At 49.1% G+C, this 18,515-nt stretch overlaps 2 protein-coding genes and 1 long non-coding RNA gene across 3 annotated transcripts; 1 reads left to right on the plus strand and 2 right to left on the minus strand.

The window, feature by feature from the left end:
• Positions 1-2,964: 2,964 nt before the first annotated feature.
• On the minus strand, positions 2,965-5,554 carry LOC9653257 (pentatricopeptide repeat-containing protein At4g02750). Its single transcript, XM_002978195.2, has 3 exons — positions 5,505-5,554; positions 4,917-5,209; positions 2,965-4,855 (listed from the first exon to the last, which is right to left on the minus strand). Exon 3 carries the CDS (start codon positions 4,442-4,444, stop codon positions 3,512-3,514), a length of 933 nt encoding a protein of 310 aa, XP_002978241.2. The 5' UTR covers positions 4,445-4,855; positions 4,917-5,209; positions 5,505-5,554; the 3' UTR covers positions 2,965-3,511.
• A 3,987-nt stretch (positions 5,555-9,541) lies between these two features.
• On the plus strand, positions 9,542-9,841 carry LOC112349152. The gene is made up of 2 exons (XR_002993288.1): positions 9,542-9,674; positions 9,731-9,841. It is a non-coding gene; the product is annotated as an uncharacterized LOC112349152 (long non-coding RNA).
• A 2,997-nt stretch (positions 9,842-12,838) lies between these two features.
• On the minus strand, positions 12,839-15,147 carry LOC112349149 (pentatricopeptide repeat-containing protein At2g35030, mitochondrial-like). Its single transcript, XM_024682963.1, has 2 exons — positions 14,797-15,147; positions 12,839-14,735 (listed from the first exon to the last, which is right to left on the minus strand). The coding sequence occupies exon 2, from the start codon at positions 14,322-14,324 to the stop codon at positions 13,392-13,394; it is 933 nt and encodes a 310-aa protein (XP_024538731.1). The 5' UTR covers positions 14,325-14,735; positions 14,797-15,147; the 3' UTR covers positions 12,839-13,391.
• Between the last annotated feature and the right edge of the window lie 3,368 nt (positions 15,148-18,515).

An 18,515-nucleotide genomic window follows, 5' to 3' on the forward strand; every position in this document is an offset into this window, starting at 1 on the left:
TCCCTCGACTTCCAGTCGATTGCTCCAATGATCGGCAAGCAATAAGACTCGATTGGAGCATCAAAACCAGGCCCAGGCACACCTAGCGGTGGGAGTGGAGGTCGGGAGGATCATCAAGGCGATGGCGCATCGCTGCTTCGGAGGGATGGATTTCGCTGCGCGCAATGCAATTGGTACGGGTATGGCGTGGCGCTGGAATGGCAGCCGCGGCCTCCACTGAAGAATTGCCTCGAAGAACCACGGGAACGAATCTCGAATCATGAAAAGTGATATATATATAGAATAAGAGTGAACGAAGATGTTTTGGAGTCTATTGACGTGTTTAGTGCCCTGAGACTGTCAAGCGTTTTCTGCAAAGTTGTGTGTAACGTATGGACTTTTAATATATAGGAACTTTTTTCATATAATCTAGACTCAAATTTATATTTTATATAATATTAAATATATTAAATTGGAAAAGCAACAAGATGGAAATATGACGCAGTAGTGGAGACAAATTTGTCCAAGACAAAGTCTAGCAATTACATACCCCAACCACGTATAACCTCTCTCGATCGAAAATGAAATGAAACACACATTTCTGTTCTAAAGATCGTTAAGATCCAACTATTTATTTGGATTTTTGTTCTTCCCAGTGGCAGTGAAATCTAGCGCGTGGTGATGCATGAGTTCATATATTATATAAACTGTGAAAAAACTAAAAATGTTGTCTTTACTCATCTGGATTCACAGCTTCACTTCCTGTGTTGTTCTATGTCCCAGCATTACAGAAGAGAAAAGGAATTGACAAACACGGAACGACTTCCTCGACTAACTTTTAAAGGACAAAGAGATGCCGTCCCAAGAGGGGCCACTCAAGCATTGTATGCTGCCTCGAGCTATAAAAATACAAGCGGCCTCACAGATCAAATCACTTCTCTCGAATATACTAGAGTTTCATAGGCTTGCTTGGTGTTGTTTTCGGTTCTCGCCATGTTGCAAAGGCGCTCCCTGCCACCGATGCCCTCGAGGACGGCGCTGGTATGGCGGCTCTGTGATCGTAAGTTTCCTCTCAGGGATTGTTTTGCAAAGTTTGGCTTGTTCTTTGAAAGCGCCTTTAAATAGGAGAGAGATGAAGAAAAAGTGGCATTGAAAAATTAGAGCAGACTACCACGCCTGTAAGCCTGTACTACCACGCAGACGTACTGATTCAAGCCTCTAGAACGCGGCAGTCAGTGCTGCCCGGTCCTGCTGGTCGGACAGTAGTCCCCCTGCCTCACCACGGGTGGCCGATCTAGAGCAGCGCGCATTGTCGCTCGACGACGACTACGCGCAACTTCTCACAGCTTGCATCGAATTGCGTCAACGCGCCACGCGCTCATCCTTGGGAGCACCCACCACTAATCCAGCAGGTACCTCGCAAATCTTCTCATCCAACTCTATGAAAGGTGCTAGCGCGCGGATCGAGCATTGGCAGGTGTTTATCAGCATCCACGAGCCCAATAGATTCTCTAGGAACTTGCTGCTTGGCCCTTATGCCCAAAGTGGGTATCTTGAGGAAGCAAAAGAGCCGTTTGATCAGATGCCACAAAGGGATGTTTCTGCATGGATGATTTTTATGACGGCCTGTGAAAACCGTGGAAACTTGGAGGAATGCCGAGCATTGTTTGATCAGGTTCCAGAATGGGATGTAGTTTTCTGGAACTCTCTAATTACAGTATATGCTTATAACGGGCATATGGATCAAGGGTCTTTGATGGAATGCTAGAACACAACATAGTTTCTTGGGCTGTTATGGTTACTGGGTATGCAAGAAAAGGTCTTGTTAACGACGCGCTACGTTTTTTTATGGGAATCCCCGAAACCAACGAGCTGGGATGAACTGTTCCTGTCCCCCAGCTTGAGCATAATGAAACAGCCAAGGAGCTTTTCAGTAAAATGTGCCACAGAAGAACGTTGCATCGTGGTCGACAATATCACAACACTGGCCGAGAGAAACCAGCTCGAAGAAGCTCGCATTTTCTTCGATCGACCTCCCCGACGACGTGGTGTGGACTGACATGATCTTGGCCTACTCCAACCACGGCCACCTCGAAGAAGCCATGAAGATGTTTGCACGGATGCCACAGCGCGATCACGTCGCTTAGACGGCAATGGTGGCGTCAATTGCTTTGCACGGGTGCCATCTTGTTCGACCAAATGCCACAGCATGATAGCGTCGCGTGAAACACGCTGGGAGCTTACATCCAGAGCAATTGCCCTCGTCCAGCGCGGGAGCTCTTCGCGGCCATGCTGGTGAGAGACACAGCGAGCTGGATTGCCGCGAGCACTCAAAGGGGGAATCTCTTGCAGGCTGGGAACATCTTCTCCATTGTGCCGCGGAACGCGATGATCCATGGCTGCGCACAGAATGGCCACGCTGAGTTTTTGACAGCATGGCGATGGAGGGCGAGACGAGAAACGAGATAAGTTTCCAGGCGATTCTCCTGACTTGCGGAAGCTCCGAGTGGCACTCAACTACTTTCGATCTATGGTGGCCGAGTACAGCATTTCTCCATGTGATTCACTTCCAGGCGATGGCAGTGCTGGGACGAGCCGGGCTGGTTGCCGAGGCCGAAGGTCTGCTGCTGGTGATGCCCTTCCAGCCGCATTTCCTCGCGTGGAAGAGCTTGATCAGCGGTTGCAAAGTTCATGGCAGCGGCAAGAACATCGATGCTGCAGCTCGTGCCGCAGAGAAACTCTTGGAGATGGAACCATGGGACTCGGCGCTCTACGTGCTCATGTCGAATTTGCAAAAGCAGGATGCTTGCCTTCCAAGGTTCATGCGTGGCCTTCGAACAGCTCGAACTGGGACAGCACACTGCACCCAAGGAAGAAGAGGGAAAAGCAAGAAACATAAACACAAAATTTGACCAACCTGATGTGATCTAACTGAACAGCAAATTCGTTCACATGAATTTGCTTGTGCACCAGCGAAGAGGTTTGGGAAGAATTGTGAGCAATTTCGGTTAACTTTCTAGCATCTATTGCAGGACTTGACTGTTCTAAGGAGGGATCTAAAGGAGGTTGACAATTACAGCGACAACTTCTGGAATAATCCAAGGAATGGGATTCTTGTAGGGTTCTTTGAAGATGACTCAGAGAAAAACTTTCTTAACCCCCAAAGATTTTGCGTGATTGAAGAGCTAAAATTAAAAAATTAGGGTTCTTGATGGCTATGGGCGTGGAGGAGCACGTCTCCTCCTCAACCTGGGCAATGCCCTGGACGACGCCGTCCTCCGCGAGCTCCCGATCGCTGCGAGCACTGGACGATGATCCACAGGTGCGCGTGGTGCTGCTCTCGGGGAATGGCTCCAATTTCTGCTCGGGTATCGACACCAACATCCTCAGCACCAAATCCTCTTCTTCCTCTTCCTCGGCCCATGGCGATGGCGATGGCGCTCGCGGCCGCCGAGAGGGAGTCTTGGAACCACCTGATGTAGGCGCCGAATCTCTCGCCCGAGATTTGCCGCAAGCCAGTCATCGCGATGATCTATGGCGCGTGCATTGGCGCCGGGATCGATGTCATCACGGCCTGCGACGTGAGGTACTGCACTAGAGATTCACTCTTCTCCGTCAAGGAGGTGGATCTAGGACTCATTGCCGAGAACAGCCTCCTTGCCTCCTCCAAATCTCCAGCTTGGGAATACGCTGCTAAAATCACGTTCCATGAAATGGTATCTCGCTCTTTCATGGAATAGAACGTTGTCTTTGCACGAGAGATATTTCTATCGCCGACATACGCCGCTAGCATGGTATTCCACGTCATTGTGTCCCTTGCAAAAAAGCTCTCCACAGCATCAAAATACCTGGCCACGGCATATCCTGAAATCAAAGTTGTCCACGACACAATGTCCCATTCTGGGCACAAATCAAACCGAGACTTGGCTCCCTCTAAGTCTCCAGCGTTAATAAATGCCGAAATCACCGCATTGTAGAAGACCACATCTTTCTCGTGCATGGTTTGGAGCAAACGTATACATTCTACCAAATGCCCTCTTTTGCCATATGCCTGAAGCATCACCGTAAACGAGACAAGATCCCACTCGGGCATGGAATCAAAGACCCGCTTTGCTTCGGTGAGATCACCTTTCAGAGAAAACGCTTCAAGCATGGTAGTGCAGGCTAGCATGTTTCTTTCGGGCATTTTGGAGAAGAGGTCTTTAGCTCTAGCTATTAGACCCTTTTCGCAAAACGCGGCCACCATGGTTGTCCATGTAACGAGCGTCGCTTCTGGGATCCATGCAAACATACTCTCGGCGCTGGACAGATCACCCAAGTTTGCAAATCCAGATATCATGGAATTAAAGACTACAACGTTCCATCTGGGCATAAGATCAAACAACCTCTTTCCACTGCTCAAATCGCCCTTCTTTACAAACGCCTGGAGAAGTGACGCCCAGGAAACAATGTCCCTGTCCGGCATCGTATCAAACAGCTGTTTTGCCTTACGCAAATGCCCAGCATTAGCATAAGCTGCAACCAGCGTATTCCAAGTCACTCGATCTCGCAATGGCAAGACTCCAAACAGCTCCTCCGCTTGGGCAATACCTCCATTGCGGACGTAGCCCGAGAGCAGGATATTCCAAGAGTGCTGGTTGGGACACTCGAGCGTTTGAAAGGCAGAAAGGGCATCTTGGAGGCTGCCACACCTGGCATATGCTTTGACGATTAGATTCACGAGCTGGACATGGCGGTGGAGTTAACCCTCTTTTCACTTGCGAGATGGTAGAAGCACGCCCGATCAAAGTGATAACCTCATGGTCCATGTCCAAAACATTGCACCTAAGTTCTTAGATTATACCGTGACGAACAAAAGAATTTTTGGATTTCACACCTGGATAGACAAAATATGTTCAAAACAAAACTTTCGGTCACTTCGAAAAAATCTACGATACCTTCGGTTCCATGCTCCTGGATTTTTTTGCAAGCTGAAGTTCTCTTGGAGAATCCATGGGCCGAGCTCGTAGAAGCAACCGATCAAGCTGGAGCAACCGGGTCCGCCGTTGAGCCACACCATAATCGGTGAGATTTCCAGCTCGGTGTCTGGCTTGCTCGCTTCGTAGTAAACGTAAAAGAGGCGAGACTCGCTCGACTCGTCAATGGGGAGATAGCCGGAGTCGGTTGGCAAAGCCTCGTCTGGGAATTCATACTCGGCAGCGTGGATTTCATTGGTTATGGAAGTCTGGACCTGAAAAACCACAGAGAAAAGTTGGCAAATGCAGGTGAGAAATTTCTATCTTATGATTTCTTCTCTCTGTTTTTTTTTTTTTTTCATGAGCTAAACCTGGTCGCAGGCCATAATACTTCGATCACAAGCAACTTCCATCAACAGCCAGCTTTTGCTTGAAGGAAGAAGAAAAGAAAAAAGGAGAAGAAATTCACTAACGAAGGATAAAGCAAACCAGGAACTAAAGGAACGATCCCAATGAGAGAGGAGATTCTCAAATAAGGCAAAGATAGAAGAAATCAGCGGCCATACGTACGATCCTGCGAGCTTTGGTTCGAACAGTGGTTCGAAAGCAAGAAGAGGGACCCCGATTCGGCGTTGGCAGCCTGATCTCTCGAAACGGGACGTTGAATCTGGGACTGCTCGCAGCGCTGCTGCCGCTGGCGAGCTGCATTGCGACGCGATCGCCCGCGCCGGGGGCAAGCGACGTGTGCCCCGTCGATCGAAGCCCCGGAAGAACCCTAAATTCTTTATTTGAAATCGAATCTTTACTGGTTCTTTGCTTAAGTAAATGATTTCTTCCATGAAGGAAACATCCTTCATCCCTGCTGATGATAATCAAGCCACAAAGTAGTTTATAATGTTTGACCTGTGGATTTTTCCACTCTATTTCTGCATTCCATGGCTCTTTGTGTAAGAGTCCTCTCTAGGTTAAGAGATAGGGTTAGGCTCATTGGATGAGTGCAAGGTATTTGACATTCAGCCTTATCTATTTAAATTTCTATCAGCTTATAAATATGGTTTGTATTCAAACTAAAAATCACAGAATAGACACTACTTAAATGAATGCTGGAATGGCTTTTAAGTATATTATTATCTAAACATAAAAGTATGATCTTTAACAGTACTAAAACCAGGAGCTTAATAATAAAACTACAATAAAATTTTAAAGGTTTTGGGAAAACTTTTAGGCAGCAAATGAGAATGAAACGACAGTAAAAATTGGTAAAGCTAAAAAAAATTATTAAATACCACGAATAGAGATTACTTCCTGCAAATCTAAGATTAAGGAAACTTTAGGAAGTTATATGATAATAATATAACCCAAAAGCTCGAAATAATGGCAATAGAGAGGAGGATAGTCTGCAAATATTTATAACTTTAACAAGATTTAATATCAGAAAATAATTATTAATTAATTAATTTTAAACGGGTAATACCTCCCATTGGATGGCTGAAGCATAGACCACTTTCTGGTCCCGTCACGGATCACTACTGCTGCATGATCAACCTGTTTGGGTGCTGGATTGCCCAAAAGATTGTCAACAGCCTCCCAGTGAGAAGAGACGATGTAGCATTTACCACTATTCTTGCAGCGTAATATACTCCTAATGGAATGCCACCTAGGATCATGTCATAGAGAGCTCAAAAAAGATGCTGTTGCCTGCGCATGCTCATCGTCCCATCCTTGAACACAGCCACGAATGTCAAGAACAAACCGGTTGTGATGTTGGTGTTGGCGGAATGTACATCCCTTTGGCTCTTCCTACAATCTGGGAGTCACGCGAGGGAGAACATCATCGATGACAAACACTGCATCAAAATGGCCATTCCGCGACCAAAACCACCGTGAAATTTGATTTCAGTTGCATGAGAAAACCACCGTACGAATTCTGGTGTTGTCTAATATCTATTAGTGCAATAATATTATCACCGACTCAAGAATCGATAGTTTAGATTTCATAAAAACAGAATAAAAATTAACAAAATCAGTTTGTGATCATCCTGGCTATTGTATATCGATGATCGATGGCTCCTCCTAAACTTTTGTACCCCGATGAAAGGCCAGGAAGACCTTCCTGTGACTTACTCAAGCACATAGAAGGGACTGAAGAGAAAGCCAGATAAATGACGAGCTTTCGCTCTTCATTCTATTTGTTTTTCACTTGTTCTTACGTTTTGTCTCTTGAAGTGCCTGCAATCAAAGAGTAGCATCTATACAGATTGCCTTTGAAGAAACGTACCTCGTCAAGTTCCCTGTCTCTCTCAGAGGTGGAAGAATTCACCAGGATACAGAAAGGCTCGTACCTGGTCGGCGTTTTCACCTGTCAGAGAAGCGTGCCCCGGAGCAGATGGCTCCACCTCCAAATCACTCTTGACCCGCTTGGGATCATTGGCTGTCAACTTCCGGACGAGGTTCTCGTCGCTCGTGATCTCGGGGCTGTTCTCCACATCACGCTTCCTGATCGATTCAGCTTCATCAGTTCATATTGTCAGCTCAAGTGCAGAAACTACTAACCTGTGGGAAAAAGGCCGGATGCGGGGCTCCATCATGATGAACTTCTGCATTTGTTTCTCTATCTCAGCCCGCTTCTTTGCCAGTGTTGCGACATCTCCAGGATCGAACACGGTGCCAGAACGATCCGCCACCTTTGGTCCTTGTTCCCGTCCATGAAACTGCTCTGGAACCCGGTCGCGTCGAGATGATAGGCGCACTGGGAGCTCGTTTGCAGCCATTTTCTCGCCTGCTGGATGATGAGAGTAGCCACCAGACGAGAAGAGTGGATCATCCTCCGGAGTGGCTGAGAACAGCCTTGGCTGCTCGTCAACTTCATACGCAGGAAAGAGGACGAGAGGATCCTCCATCATGACGTTTCCCCGGCTTCCTTGCTGGCCATGCACTGGATCAGCAGCACGAAAGAGTGGATCGTTTCCGGATGCAGACTTGTGGCGAGCACCAGCGGGAAGAGCAGACGGTGGCAGCCGCCTTGGTGGCCTCAGGAGCTCGCGAATTAGGGGGTCAGCAGCCGCCTTCTTCCTGCCGGCATTCAACTGCGATGATGGTCGAGGCTCCACTTTGGTAATGAGGTGCTCCCGCTGGCTGCTGCTGCTGCCGCTGTTGCCACCGCTAGGCTGATGGCCATCCTCCACCAGGATGTCGTCGTGGTGGATGTCGCCGTGCACCTTGTTCCTTCTCCTCTTCAAGAGTATCCAGACTCCAGTGACGATAGCTACCAGTGCGAGCAGGAGCATAACGATGCCTGCCGCGAGCACACCAGGTGATGCCACGAATGCAGCTGCAGCTGCTGCTGCTGCTGAAGATGGTGCTGACGACGCCGTAGGCGGAGAGGTGTCCAAGCCAAGGGGCCTTGGTTGCCACGTTATGGTCGAAGGTGGTGGTGATGGCGGCCTTGGGTTCCACGTTATGGTCGAAGGTGGTGGCGATGGCGACCTTGGGTTCCACATTATGCTCGAAGGTGGTGGCGATGACGGCCCGGCCCTCCTTGGTCGCCAGGTTACAGTGTCGGCCTTGTTGGGCGGCGAAGAAGAAGGTGACGGCCCTGTAGCAGCTCCATCACCAGCTCGTCGATGTCCATGGTGCCTCTTTGGCTCTGCTGCTGGATGTTCCTTGGTGGGCGGAGAGCTCGGTGGTGGATGTCCAGCTCCATGATGCTCAGGAGAACTCGGTGGTGGCTTTGCTGGTGAGTGATGTCCATCTGTGGGCGAATGACTGTGCCTCTTGGTTGGCGCCGGTGGAGACCTCTTTGGTGGCGGAGATGAAGTTGTCGGCGCCCTCTTTGGCGATGGTTTGGGCGTCCTCGCGTGCTCCCGGTGAGGCGGCGGGGGCGGTGGCGTGGAGATTTTGCGAGCCATAGTCAGAGATCAAGCTTACCAGAGAAAGTCGCAGTATTTCAGCTCAAGCTCGCTTGCTTACCAGAGGAAACTCGCGCTTGCTTACTTCCCCCTTTTTTAGGGCATTAAAGTGTCTGAAAGCTAAGTACTTATAATGTGTACGGTAAACGAATGGTATTTTCGTACAAATAGAAGAATAGTAGTCATTCTTGTACAATCTAGACCGTGCATTTAAAATTTTCTGGACCGTTCCTTTATATACAATCTACACTGTGTAAAATCTTGGCTGTCATATTAATTAAATCGAAGCCGTCGATCTAACATGATCTCAACCGTCCCATATTCAACTGATGCGATTCTGGGCAAAACTTTTTAACACGGCCGAGGGTCTTGTAATATGAACTTGTAAAGTTTTAGCAGGCGAATTTGTGGAACTTAGTGATCCTCATTTGAAGGGTTGGAGAGATATTATAGAAACGAGAAGAAATTCTCAAACACGGAACCAAATTAGATAAGGACTAAGCAATGCCGTCCCACGACAACTCTCTAGCATTGTGTGCTGGCTCGAGCTATAAATATGAGCCCCTCCTGCCTCACAGATCAAACCACTTCTCTCTAATAGAACAAGCAGCAAAGCATGGAGAACAAGGCTTTCTTCGTGTTGTTTTTGGCACTCGCCATATTTGTCATGATGCTGGCCATGGGCGTGGACGTGGGAGGAATCGCAAAGGCTGCTGCGCAGCGCTGCCAGTCGGGGTGGTATTGGTATGACAACAGTTGCCACCGTTGCCAGAGGGGTTGGAGCTGGCGCAACAATCGCTGCTGGCGCAACTGAAACCTCCAGTTTCACGGGGTAAGCCCAAGCTAAGAATCAGCATCGTAATTGCCTTTGATTTCATCGTTCTGCAGTGCCAAGGGTCTGGAAACAAGAATAAAGACACTGATGACGTGTTTTCTGTATCGTGCGATGCTGCATGGCATTGCATGAGTTCCAGCAATAAAATATAAATTGTCCAAGCCTTGATATAAAATGTCTGAATCTGCCCTTGCTCCTTCCTCCAAGTCCCTCGACTTCCAGTCGATTGCTCCAATGATCGGCAAGCAATAAGACTCGATTGGAGCATCAAAACCAGGCCCAGGCACACCTAGCGGTGGGAGTGGAGGTCGGGGGCATCACCAAGGCGATGGCGCATCGCTGCTTCGGAGGGATGGATTTCGCTGCGCGCAATGCAATTGGTACGGGTATGACAACAGCTGCCATCGAGGGTGGCGCTGGAATGGCAGCCGCGGCCTCCACTGAAGAATTGCCTCGAAGAAGCGAACGAATCTCGAATCATGGAAAGTGATATATATATATAGAATAAGAGTGAACGAAGTCTATTCTGTCAATGATAAACATGGTGCGTTTTCTGCAAAGTTGTGTGTAACGTATGGACTTTTAATATATAGGAACTTTTTTCATATAATCTAGACTCAAATTTATATTTTATATAATATTAAATATATTAAATTGGAAAAGCAACAAGATGGAAATATGACGCAGTAGTGGAGACAAATTTGTCCAAGACAAAGTCTAGCAATTACATACCCCAACCACATATAACCTCTCTCGATCGAAAATGAAATGAAACACACATTTCTGTTCTAAAGATCGTTAAGATCCAACTATTTATTTGGATTTTTGTTCTTCCCAGTGGCAGTGAAATCTAGCGCGTGGTGATGCATGAGTTCATATATTATATAAACTGTGAAAAAACTAAAAATGTTGTCTTTACTCATCTGGATTCACAGCTTCACTTCCTGTGTTGTTCTATGTCCCAGCATTACAGAAGAGAAAAGGAATTGACAAACACGGAACGACTTCCTCGACTAACTTTTAAAGGACAAAGAGATGCCGTCCCAAGAGGGGCCACTCAAGCATTGTATGCTGCCTCGAGCTATAAAAATACAAGCGGCCTCACAGATCAAATCACTTCTCTCGAATATACTAGAGTTTCATAGGCTTGCTTGGTGTTGTTTTCGGTTCTCGCCATGTTGCAAAGGCGCTCCCTGCCACCGATGCCCTCGAGGACGGCGCTGGTATGGCGGCTCTGTGATCGTAAGTTTCCTCTCAGGGATTGTTTTGCAAAGTTTGGCTTGTTCTTTGAAAGCGCCTTTAAATAGGAGAGAGATGAAGAAAAAGTGGCATTGAAAAATTAGAGCAGACTACCACGCCTGTAAGCCTGTACTACCACGCAGACGTACTGATTCAAGCCTCTAGAACGCGGCAGTCAGCGCTGCCCGGTCCTGCTGGTCGGGCAGTAGTCCCCCCGCCTCACCACGGGTGGCCGATCTAGAGCAGCGCGCATACTACGCGCAACTTCTCACAGCTTGCATCGAATTGCGTCAAGGCGCCACGCGCTCATCCTTGGGAGCAGCCACCACTAATCCAGCAGGTACCTCGCAAATCTTCTCATCCAACTCTATGGAAGGTGCTAGCGCGCGGATCGAGCATTGGCAGGTGTTTATCAGCATCCACGAGCCCAACAGATTCTCCTGGAACTTGCTGTTTGGCGCTTATGCCCAAAGTGGGTATCTTGAGGAAGCAAAAAAGAGCCATTTGATCAGATGCCACAAAGGGATGTTTCTGCATGGATGATTTTTATGACGGCCTGTGAAAACCGTGGAAACTTGGAGGAATGCCGAGCATTGTTTGATCAGGTTCCAGAATGGGATGTAGTTTTCTGGAACTCTCTAATTACAGTATATGCTTATAACGGGCATATGGATCAAGGGTCTTTGATGGAATGCTAGAACACAACATAGTTTCTTGGGCTGTTATGGTTACTGGGTATGCAAGAAAAGGTCTTGTTAACGACGCGCTACGTTTGTTTATGGGAATCCCCGAAACCAACGAGCTGGGATGAACTGTTCTTGTCCCCCAGCTTGAGCATAATGAAACATCCAAGGAGCTTTTCAGTAAAATGTGCCACAGCCCAGCTTGAGCATAATGAATCATCCAAGGAGCTTTTCAGTAAAATGTGCCACAGAAGAACGTTGCATCGTGGCCGACAATTTCACAACACTGGCCGAGAGAAACCAGCTCGAAGAAGCTCGCATTTTCTTCGACCAACCACGGCCACCTCGAAGAAGCCATGAAGATGTTTGCACGGATGCCACAGCGCGATCACGTCGCTTAGACGGCAATGGTGGCGTCAATTGCTTTGCACGGGTGCCATCTTGTTCGACCAAATGCCACAGCATGATAGCGTCGCGTGAAACACGCTGGGAGCTTACATCCAGAGCAATTGCCCTCGTCCAGCGCGGGAGCTCTTCGCGGCCATGCTGGTGAGAGACACAGCGAGCTGGATTGCCGCGAGCACTCAAAGGGGGAATCTCTTGCAGGCTGGGAACATCTTCTCCATTGTGCCGCGGAACGCGATGATCCATGGCTGCGCACAGAATGGCCACGCTGAGTTTTTGACAGCATGGCGATGGAGGGCGAGACGAGAAACGAGATAAGTTTCCAGGCGATTCTCCTGACTTGCGGAAGCTCCGAGTGGCACTCAACTACTTTCGATCTATGGTGGCCGAGTACAGCATTTCTCCATGTGATTCACTTCCAGGCGATGGCAGTGCTGGGACGAGCCGGGCTGGTTGCCGAGGCCGAAGGTCTGCTGCTGGTGATGCCCTTCCAGCCGCATTTCCTCGCGTGGAAGAGCTTGATCAGCGGTTGCAAAGTTCATGGCAGCGGCAAGAACATCGATGCTGCAGCTCGTGCCGCAGAGAAACTCTTGGAGATGGAACCATGGGACTCGGCGCTCTACGTGCTCATGTCGAATTTGCAAAAGCAGGATGCTTGCCTTCCAAGGTTCATGCGTGGCCTTCGAACAGCTCGAACTGGGACAGCACACTGCACCCAAGGAAGAAGAGGGAAAAGCAAGAAACATAAACACAAAATTTGACCAACCTGATGTGATCTAACTGAACAGCAAATTCGTTCACATGAATTTGCTTGTGCACCAGCGAAGAGGTTTGGGAAGAATTGTGAGCAATTTCGGTTAACTTTCTAGCATCTATTGCAGGACTTGACTGTTCTAAGGAGGGATCTAAAGGAGGTTGACAATTACAGCGACAACTTCTGGAATAATCCAAGGAATGGGATTCTTGTAGGGTTCTTTGAAGATGACTCAGAGAAAAACTTTCTTAACCCCCAAAGATTTTGCGTGATTGAAGAGCTAAAATTAAAAAATTAGGGTTCTTGATGGCTATGGGCGTGGAGGAGCACGTCTCCTCCTCAACCTGGGCAATGCCCTGGACGACGCCGTCCTCCGCGAGCTCCCGATCGCTGCGAGCACTGGACGATGATCCACAGGTGCGCGTGGTGCTGCTCTCGGGGAATGGCTCCAATTTCTGCTCGGGTATCGACACCAACATCCTCAGCACCAAATCCTCTTCTTCCTCTTCCTCGGCCCATGGCGATGGCGATGGCGATGGCGCTCGCGGCCGCCGAGAGGGAGTCTTGGAACCACCTGATGTAGGCGCCGAATCTCTCGCCCGAGATTTGCCGCAAGCCAGTCATCGCGATGATCTATGGCGCGTGCATTGGCGCCGGGATCGATGTCATCACGGCCTGCGACGTGAGGTACTGCACTAGAGATTCACTCTTCTCCGTCAAGGAGGTGGATCTAGGACTCATTGCCGAGAACAGCCTCCTTGCCTCCTCCAAATCTCCAGCTTGGGAATACGCTGCTAAAATCACGTTCCATGAAATGGTATCTCGCTCTTTCATGGAATAGAACGTTGTCTTTGGACGAGAGATATTTCTATCGCCGACATACGCCGCTAGCATGGTATTCCACGTCATTGTGTCCCTTGCAAAAAAGCTCTCCACAGCATCAAAATACCTGGCCACGGCATATCCTGAAATCAAAGTTGTCCACGACACAATGTCCCATTCTGGGCACAAATCAAACCGAGACTTGGCTCCCTCTAAGTCTCCAGCGTTAATAAATGCCGAAATCACCGCATTGTAGAAGACCACATCTTTCTCGTGCATGGTTTGGAGCAAACGTATACATTCTACCAAATGCCCTCTTTTGCCATATGCCTGAAGCATCACCGTAAACGAGACAAGATCCCACTCGGGCATGGAATCAAAGACCCGCTTTGCTTCGGTGAGATCACCTTTCAGAGAAAACGCTTCAAGCATGGTAGTGCAGGCTAGCATGTTTCTTTCGGGCATTTTGGAGAAGAGGTCTTTAGCTCTAGCTATTAGACCCTTTTCGCAAAACGCGGCCACCATGGTTGTCCATGTAACGAGCGTCGCTTCTGGGATCCATGCAAACATACTCTCGGCGCTGGACAGATCACCCAAGTTTGCAAATCCAGATATCATGGAATTAAAGACTACAACGTTCCATCTGGGCATAAGATCAAACAACCTCTTTCCACTGCTCAAATCTCCCTTCTTTACAAACGCCTGGAGAAGTGACGCCCAGGAAACAATGTCCCTGTCCGGCATCGTATCAAACAGCTGTTTTGCCTTACGCAAATGCCCAGCATTAGCATAAGCTGCAACCAGCGTATTCCAAGTCACTCGATCTCGCAATGGCAAGACTCCAAACAGCTCCTCCGCTTGGGCAATACCTCCATTGCGGACGTAGCCCGAGAGCAGGATATTCCAAGAGTGCTGGTTGGGACACTCGAGCGTTTGAAAGGCAGAAAGGGCATCTTGGAGGCTGCCACACCTGGCATATGCTTTGACGATTAGATTCACGAGCTGGACATGGCGGTGGAGTTAACCCTCTTTTCACTTGCGAGATGGTAGAAGCACGCCCAATCAAAGTGATAACCTCATGGTCCATGTCCAAAACATTGCACCTAAGTTCTTAGATTATACCGTGACGAACAAAAGAATTTTTGGATTTCACACCTGGATAGACAAAATATGTTCAAAACAAAACTTTCGGTCACTTCGAAAAAATCTACGATACCTTCGGTTCCACGCTCCTGGATTTTTTTGCAAGCTGAAGTTCTCTTGGAGAATCCATGGGCCGAGCTCGTAGAAGCAACCGATCAAGCTGGAGCAACCGGGTCTGCCGTTGAGCCACACCATAATCGGTGAGATTTCCAGCTCGGTGTCTGGCTTGCTCGCTTCGTAGTAAACGTAAAAGAGGCGAGACCGTCAATGGGGAGATAGCCGGAGTCGGTTGGCAAAGCCTCGTCTGGGAATTCATACTCGGCAGCGTGGATTTCAATCTCTGGAAGCTTGGTTATGGAAGTCTGGACCTGAAAAACCACAGAGAAAAGTGGTTGTGATGTTGGTGTTGGTGGAATCGTCATTGATGTACATCCTTTGGCTCTTCCCACAATCTAGGAGTCATGTGAGGGAGAACATCGTCGATGACAAACACTGTTTCAAAATGGCCATTCTGGGGGCCTGTGACCAAAACCACCGTGAAATTTGATTTCAGTTGCATGAGGAAAACCATTGTATGAATTTTGGTGTTGTCTAATATCTATTAGTGCAATAATATTATCACTGACTCAAGCATTGATAGTTTAGATTTCATAAAAACAAAATATGTGAGTGCTTGGAATATGGAAAGGAAATACAGAAATGTGCATATTAATTAGCCCAAAAACCCCAATTTATATACAGGAGCGAGTGGTCCAAATTAAAACCAATTCAACGGCTACCAAAATCCCACGACACTAATATTAGTATACGGCATCATAACTGTACACTTGGCCCTCACATTATCCCCTCCTCTCGGGATAATGGAAGACCATCAGGGTTCTCTTGAAGATGGGCCGGGATCCAGAGGAACGTCAGGAGGATGTAAGCGACTAAATTTTCCATTCTACTTTAGTCACTTAACCACACCTCTTACCACTTGGAGGAGTCTCATTCACAACCTCCATAAGTCCAATCCAGGACTTGGGACTTGCTAGCCCCGAGAATGGCATCCATGCCACTCAACATTTGCACTTGGTCCAAGTGCACCACGTGTCCGATCCCATGACCGACACTCAAAGGTACCACCGACATAGCAGCCCGTTGCGCTAAGGCCATGCCCAATCACCTTTGCCCCACTAGTAGTCCAATACCACTTGCATCACAGTCTTGGCTCTCCAAGACCAGGCAAACCATCCGTGAGTGGTCATCTCAGATCCACTCCTTAGCATCCTTAGGATGCCCACCGACAAGGGGAATAGCCTTCCCCAATATCCCTCTGTCAATCCCCACTAAGTCCCTTTCTGCCCCTGGCCGTGTTTGCCGACACTGCCACTGGATCGAGGCCCATAGGCCCGACCACTAAGTCCCACGGTCCACTGGGACTTCCTCACCACACGACTGTGTCCTTGGTCACTACCCCAGAGGACTGCTCCTCTTCCTTTCCACAGTCTGGTCCTTTGGGACAACATTTCGGAACACCGTGGCCTTACGCGAGCCACCTGGGTACTCTCCTCGCCTTCTGCCCTTGGGTGCTCTAGCCATGGGCTTAGAGCGGGTTCCGTTGAGCCACACCAGGTATCCAAGTAGGTAGTGCCACCCACACTTGGACTGGGAGCATCGGCCAGTCGATCTCCCGGGGGAACTAGAGCCGGCTCTTGAACACTTCACCAAGCTACCCTGCTTGTCGGTCTGTGTTCACTCTAGTCTTGGACTTCCCAGTGGGCAGCTCATCACCCAACACTGGGTCCGGCCTTCCTGGGCCAAACTGGCCTTTCCTGGCCAAACTGGCTCCACTGCAGTCCTCCCCCTTACTATACTTTTGGAGCTCACCAAACCCCCCAGGGTCTGGGAGACGAACGCTTTGGGCTTTCACCCTCTCAGGCTCCGGACTCGGACTCGGACTCGGACTCGGACTCGGACTCGGACTCGGACTCGGACTCGGACTCGGATTCGGACTCGGACTCGGCCTCGGGCTCGGTCTCGGCCTTGGCCTCGGTCTCGGTCCCGATCTCGGTCTCGGTCTCGGTCTCGGTCTCGGTCCCGGTCTCGGTCTCGACTTCGGACTCCATCTCGGACTCCATCTCGGACTCCATCTCGGACTCCATCTCGGACTCCATCTCGGGTCCATCTCGGGTCCATCTCGGACTCCATCTCGGGTCCATCTCGGACTCCATCTCGGACTCCATCTCGGGTCCATCTCGGACTCCATCTCGGGTCCATCTCGGACTCCATTTCGGGTCCATCTCGGGTCCACCTCGGACTCCATCTCGGACTCCATCTCGGACTCCATCTCGGGTCCATCTCGGACTCCACTTCGGACTCCAACTCGGGTCCATCTCGGGTCCACCTCGGACTCCACTTCGGACTCCATCTCGGGTCCATCTCGGACTCCACTTCGGACTCCAACTCGGGTCCATCTCGGACTCCACTTCGGACTCCAACTCAGGTCCATCTCGGACTCCAACTCGGGTCCATCTCGGACTCCACTTCGGACTCCAACTCGAGTCCATCTCGGACACTCCCACGTGTCATGTGTTGGTCCTTTTGGGTCCCTTTTTGGAGCCTCGCCTTTTGCTCGCTTCGTGCTCGTTCCTCGAGCACTTCGTTGGGAGTTCCACTCCCGCTCTTGACTTTTCAAGTTGGAGCTTTTGGTCCAAACGTGTTACGCTCGTTTGGCTCTCGCTTCGGCCACTACCATGTGGCGCCCCTCTGGCTCCACTTTGGGGCCTAGGGATTTTGTGTCTCACAACTCCACCACCCATAGACGAAGTTCGATGTCCTCATCGAACGGTAAACCCTTTCATAAAGTAACACCCACACGTGTTACCATTTCCATCCTTGGCACCTAGCCAATATTTGTCAATGGTTTGACATTGAAGGCTCACCATGCCTTTTGCATATGCTTCAATGGTTTGACATTGAAGGCTCACCATGCCTTTTGCATATGCTTCAATGGTTTGACACCAAAGGCTCACCATGCCTTGCCTATCCTCTAAGGAGGGTAGTCTCTCCAACTTAGAGACTGATTGGACCACATGTAGCGGTTCTCTCCTTTTATTGGTTTAGTTCTCGCTAAACCTCTTAGAGACCCTTCTCTAAGTCAATCCCGCTACTCCTTCTCGAGTAGTCTCAATTTCCATCGATATAACCTTTGCACTTTGGAACTTTGAATTTTGACTTCTTGGAGTCAATTTCCTAGGTGTCTCCGACACCTTGCCTTGCACCTTTTGTGCAACTCCACTTCCCATCCTAGGAAGTTCTCTACTCGAGGGCACCACCATCCTCTCTTCTATTTCGTGCCAAAGTTCCAGTTATCATACTTTGTGCTAGGGCTGTTCATGGCCCTATCATTTGGCTACCTTACTGCTCCCTCCCTTGGAGCTTCCACTTTCGCCAAATCGGAGCATTTCGGAATCCCTCCTTGGAAACACACTTCCTTTCCCGCAACTTGTTAGCGTCCAACACATTAGTGTTCCTCGCCTAACTTTGTCACTTGGATTCCTTCCAAGGGATTCCACGACCCTATCTTGGCCACTCATCTTTTGCTATGGGCTCTATCCACGGCCCAACTTCGTGACCCTCCCATGGGTCTTTTATAGAGACTACTTTCCTCGGACTCACTATGCCATCGCACGGACATAGTTTATTTCCCTTAGGTGCTCTTCCCACTTGGTCATCACGACCAAGCCACACCACCTTAAACAGTTCAATTTCAACATTTTGAACCAGGAACTTCATTCCTTAGCCAACCAA

This window comes from Selaginella moellendorffii, unplaced genomic scaffold, assembly GCF_000143415.4.
Source record: "Selaginella moellendorffii unplaced genomic scaffold, v1.0 SELMOscaffold_36, whole genome shotgun sequence".
Lineage (NCBI taxonomy): Eukaryota > Viridiplantae > Streptophyta > Lycopodiopsida > Selaginellales > Selaginellaceae > Selaginella > Selaginella moellendorffii.

What these genes read in the sequence shown, in the direction of transcription:
- LOC112349149 (XM_024682963.1), bottom strand. Translation starts at nt 14,324, where the DNA reads ATGCCGGACAGGGACATTGTTTCCTGGGCGTCACTTCTCCAGGCGTTT.
- LOC9653257 (XM_002978195.2), bottom strand. Translation starts at nt 4,444, where the DNA reads ATGCCGGACAGGGACATTGTTTCCTGGGCGTCACTTCTCCAGGCGTTT.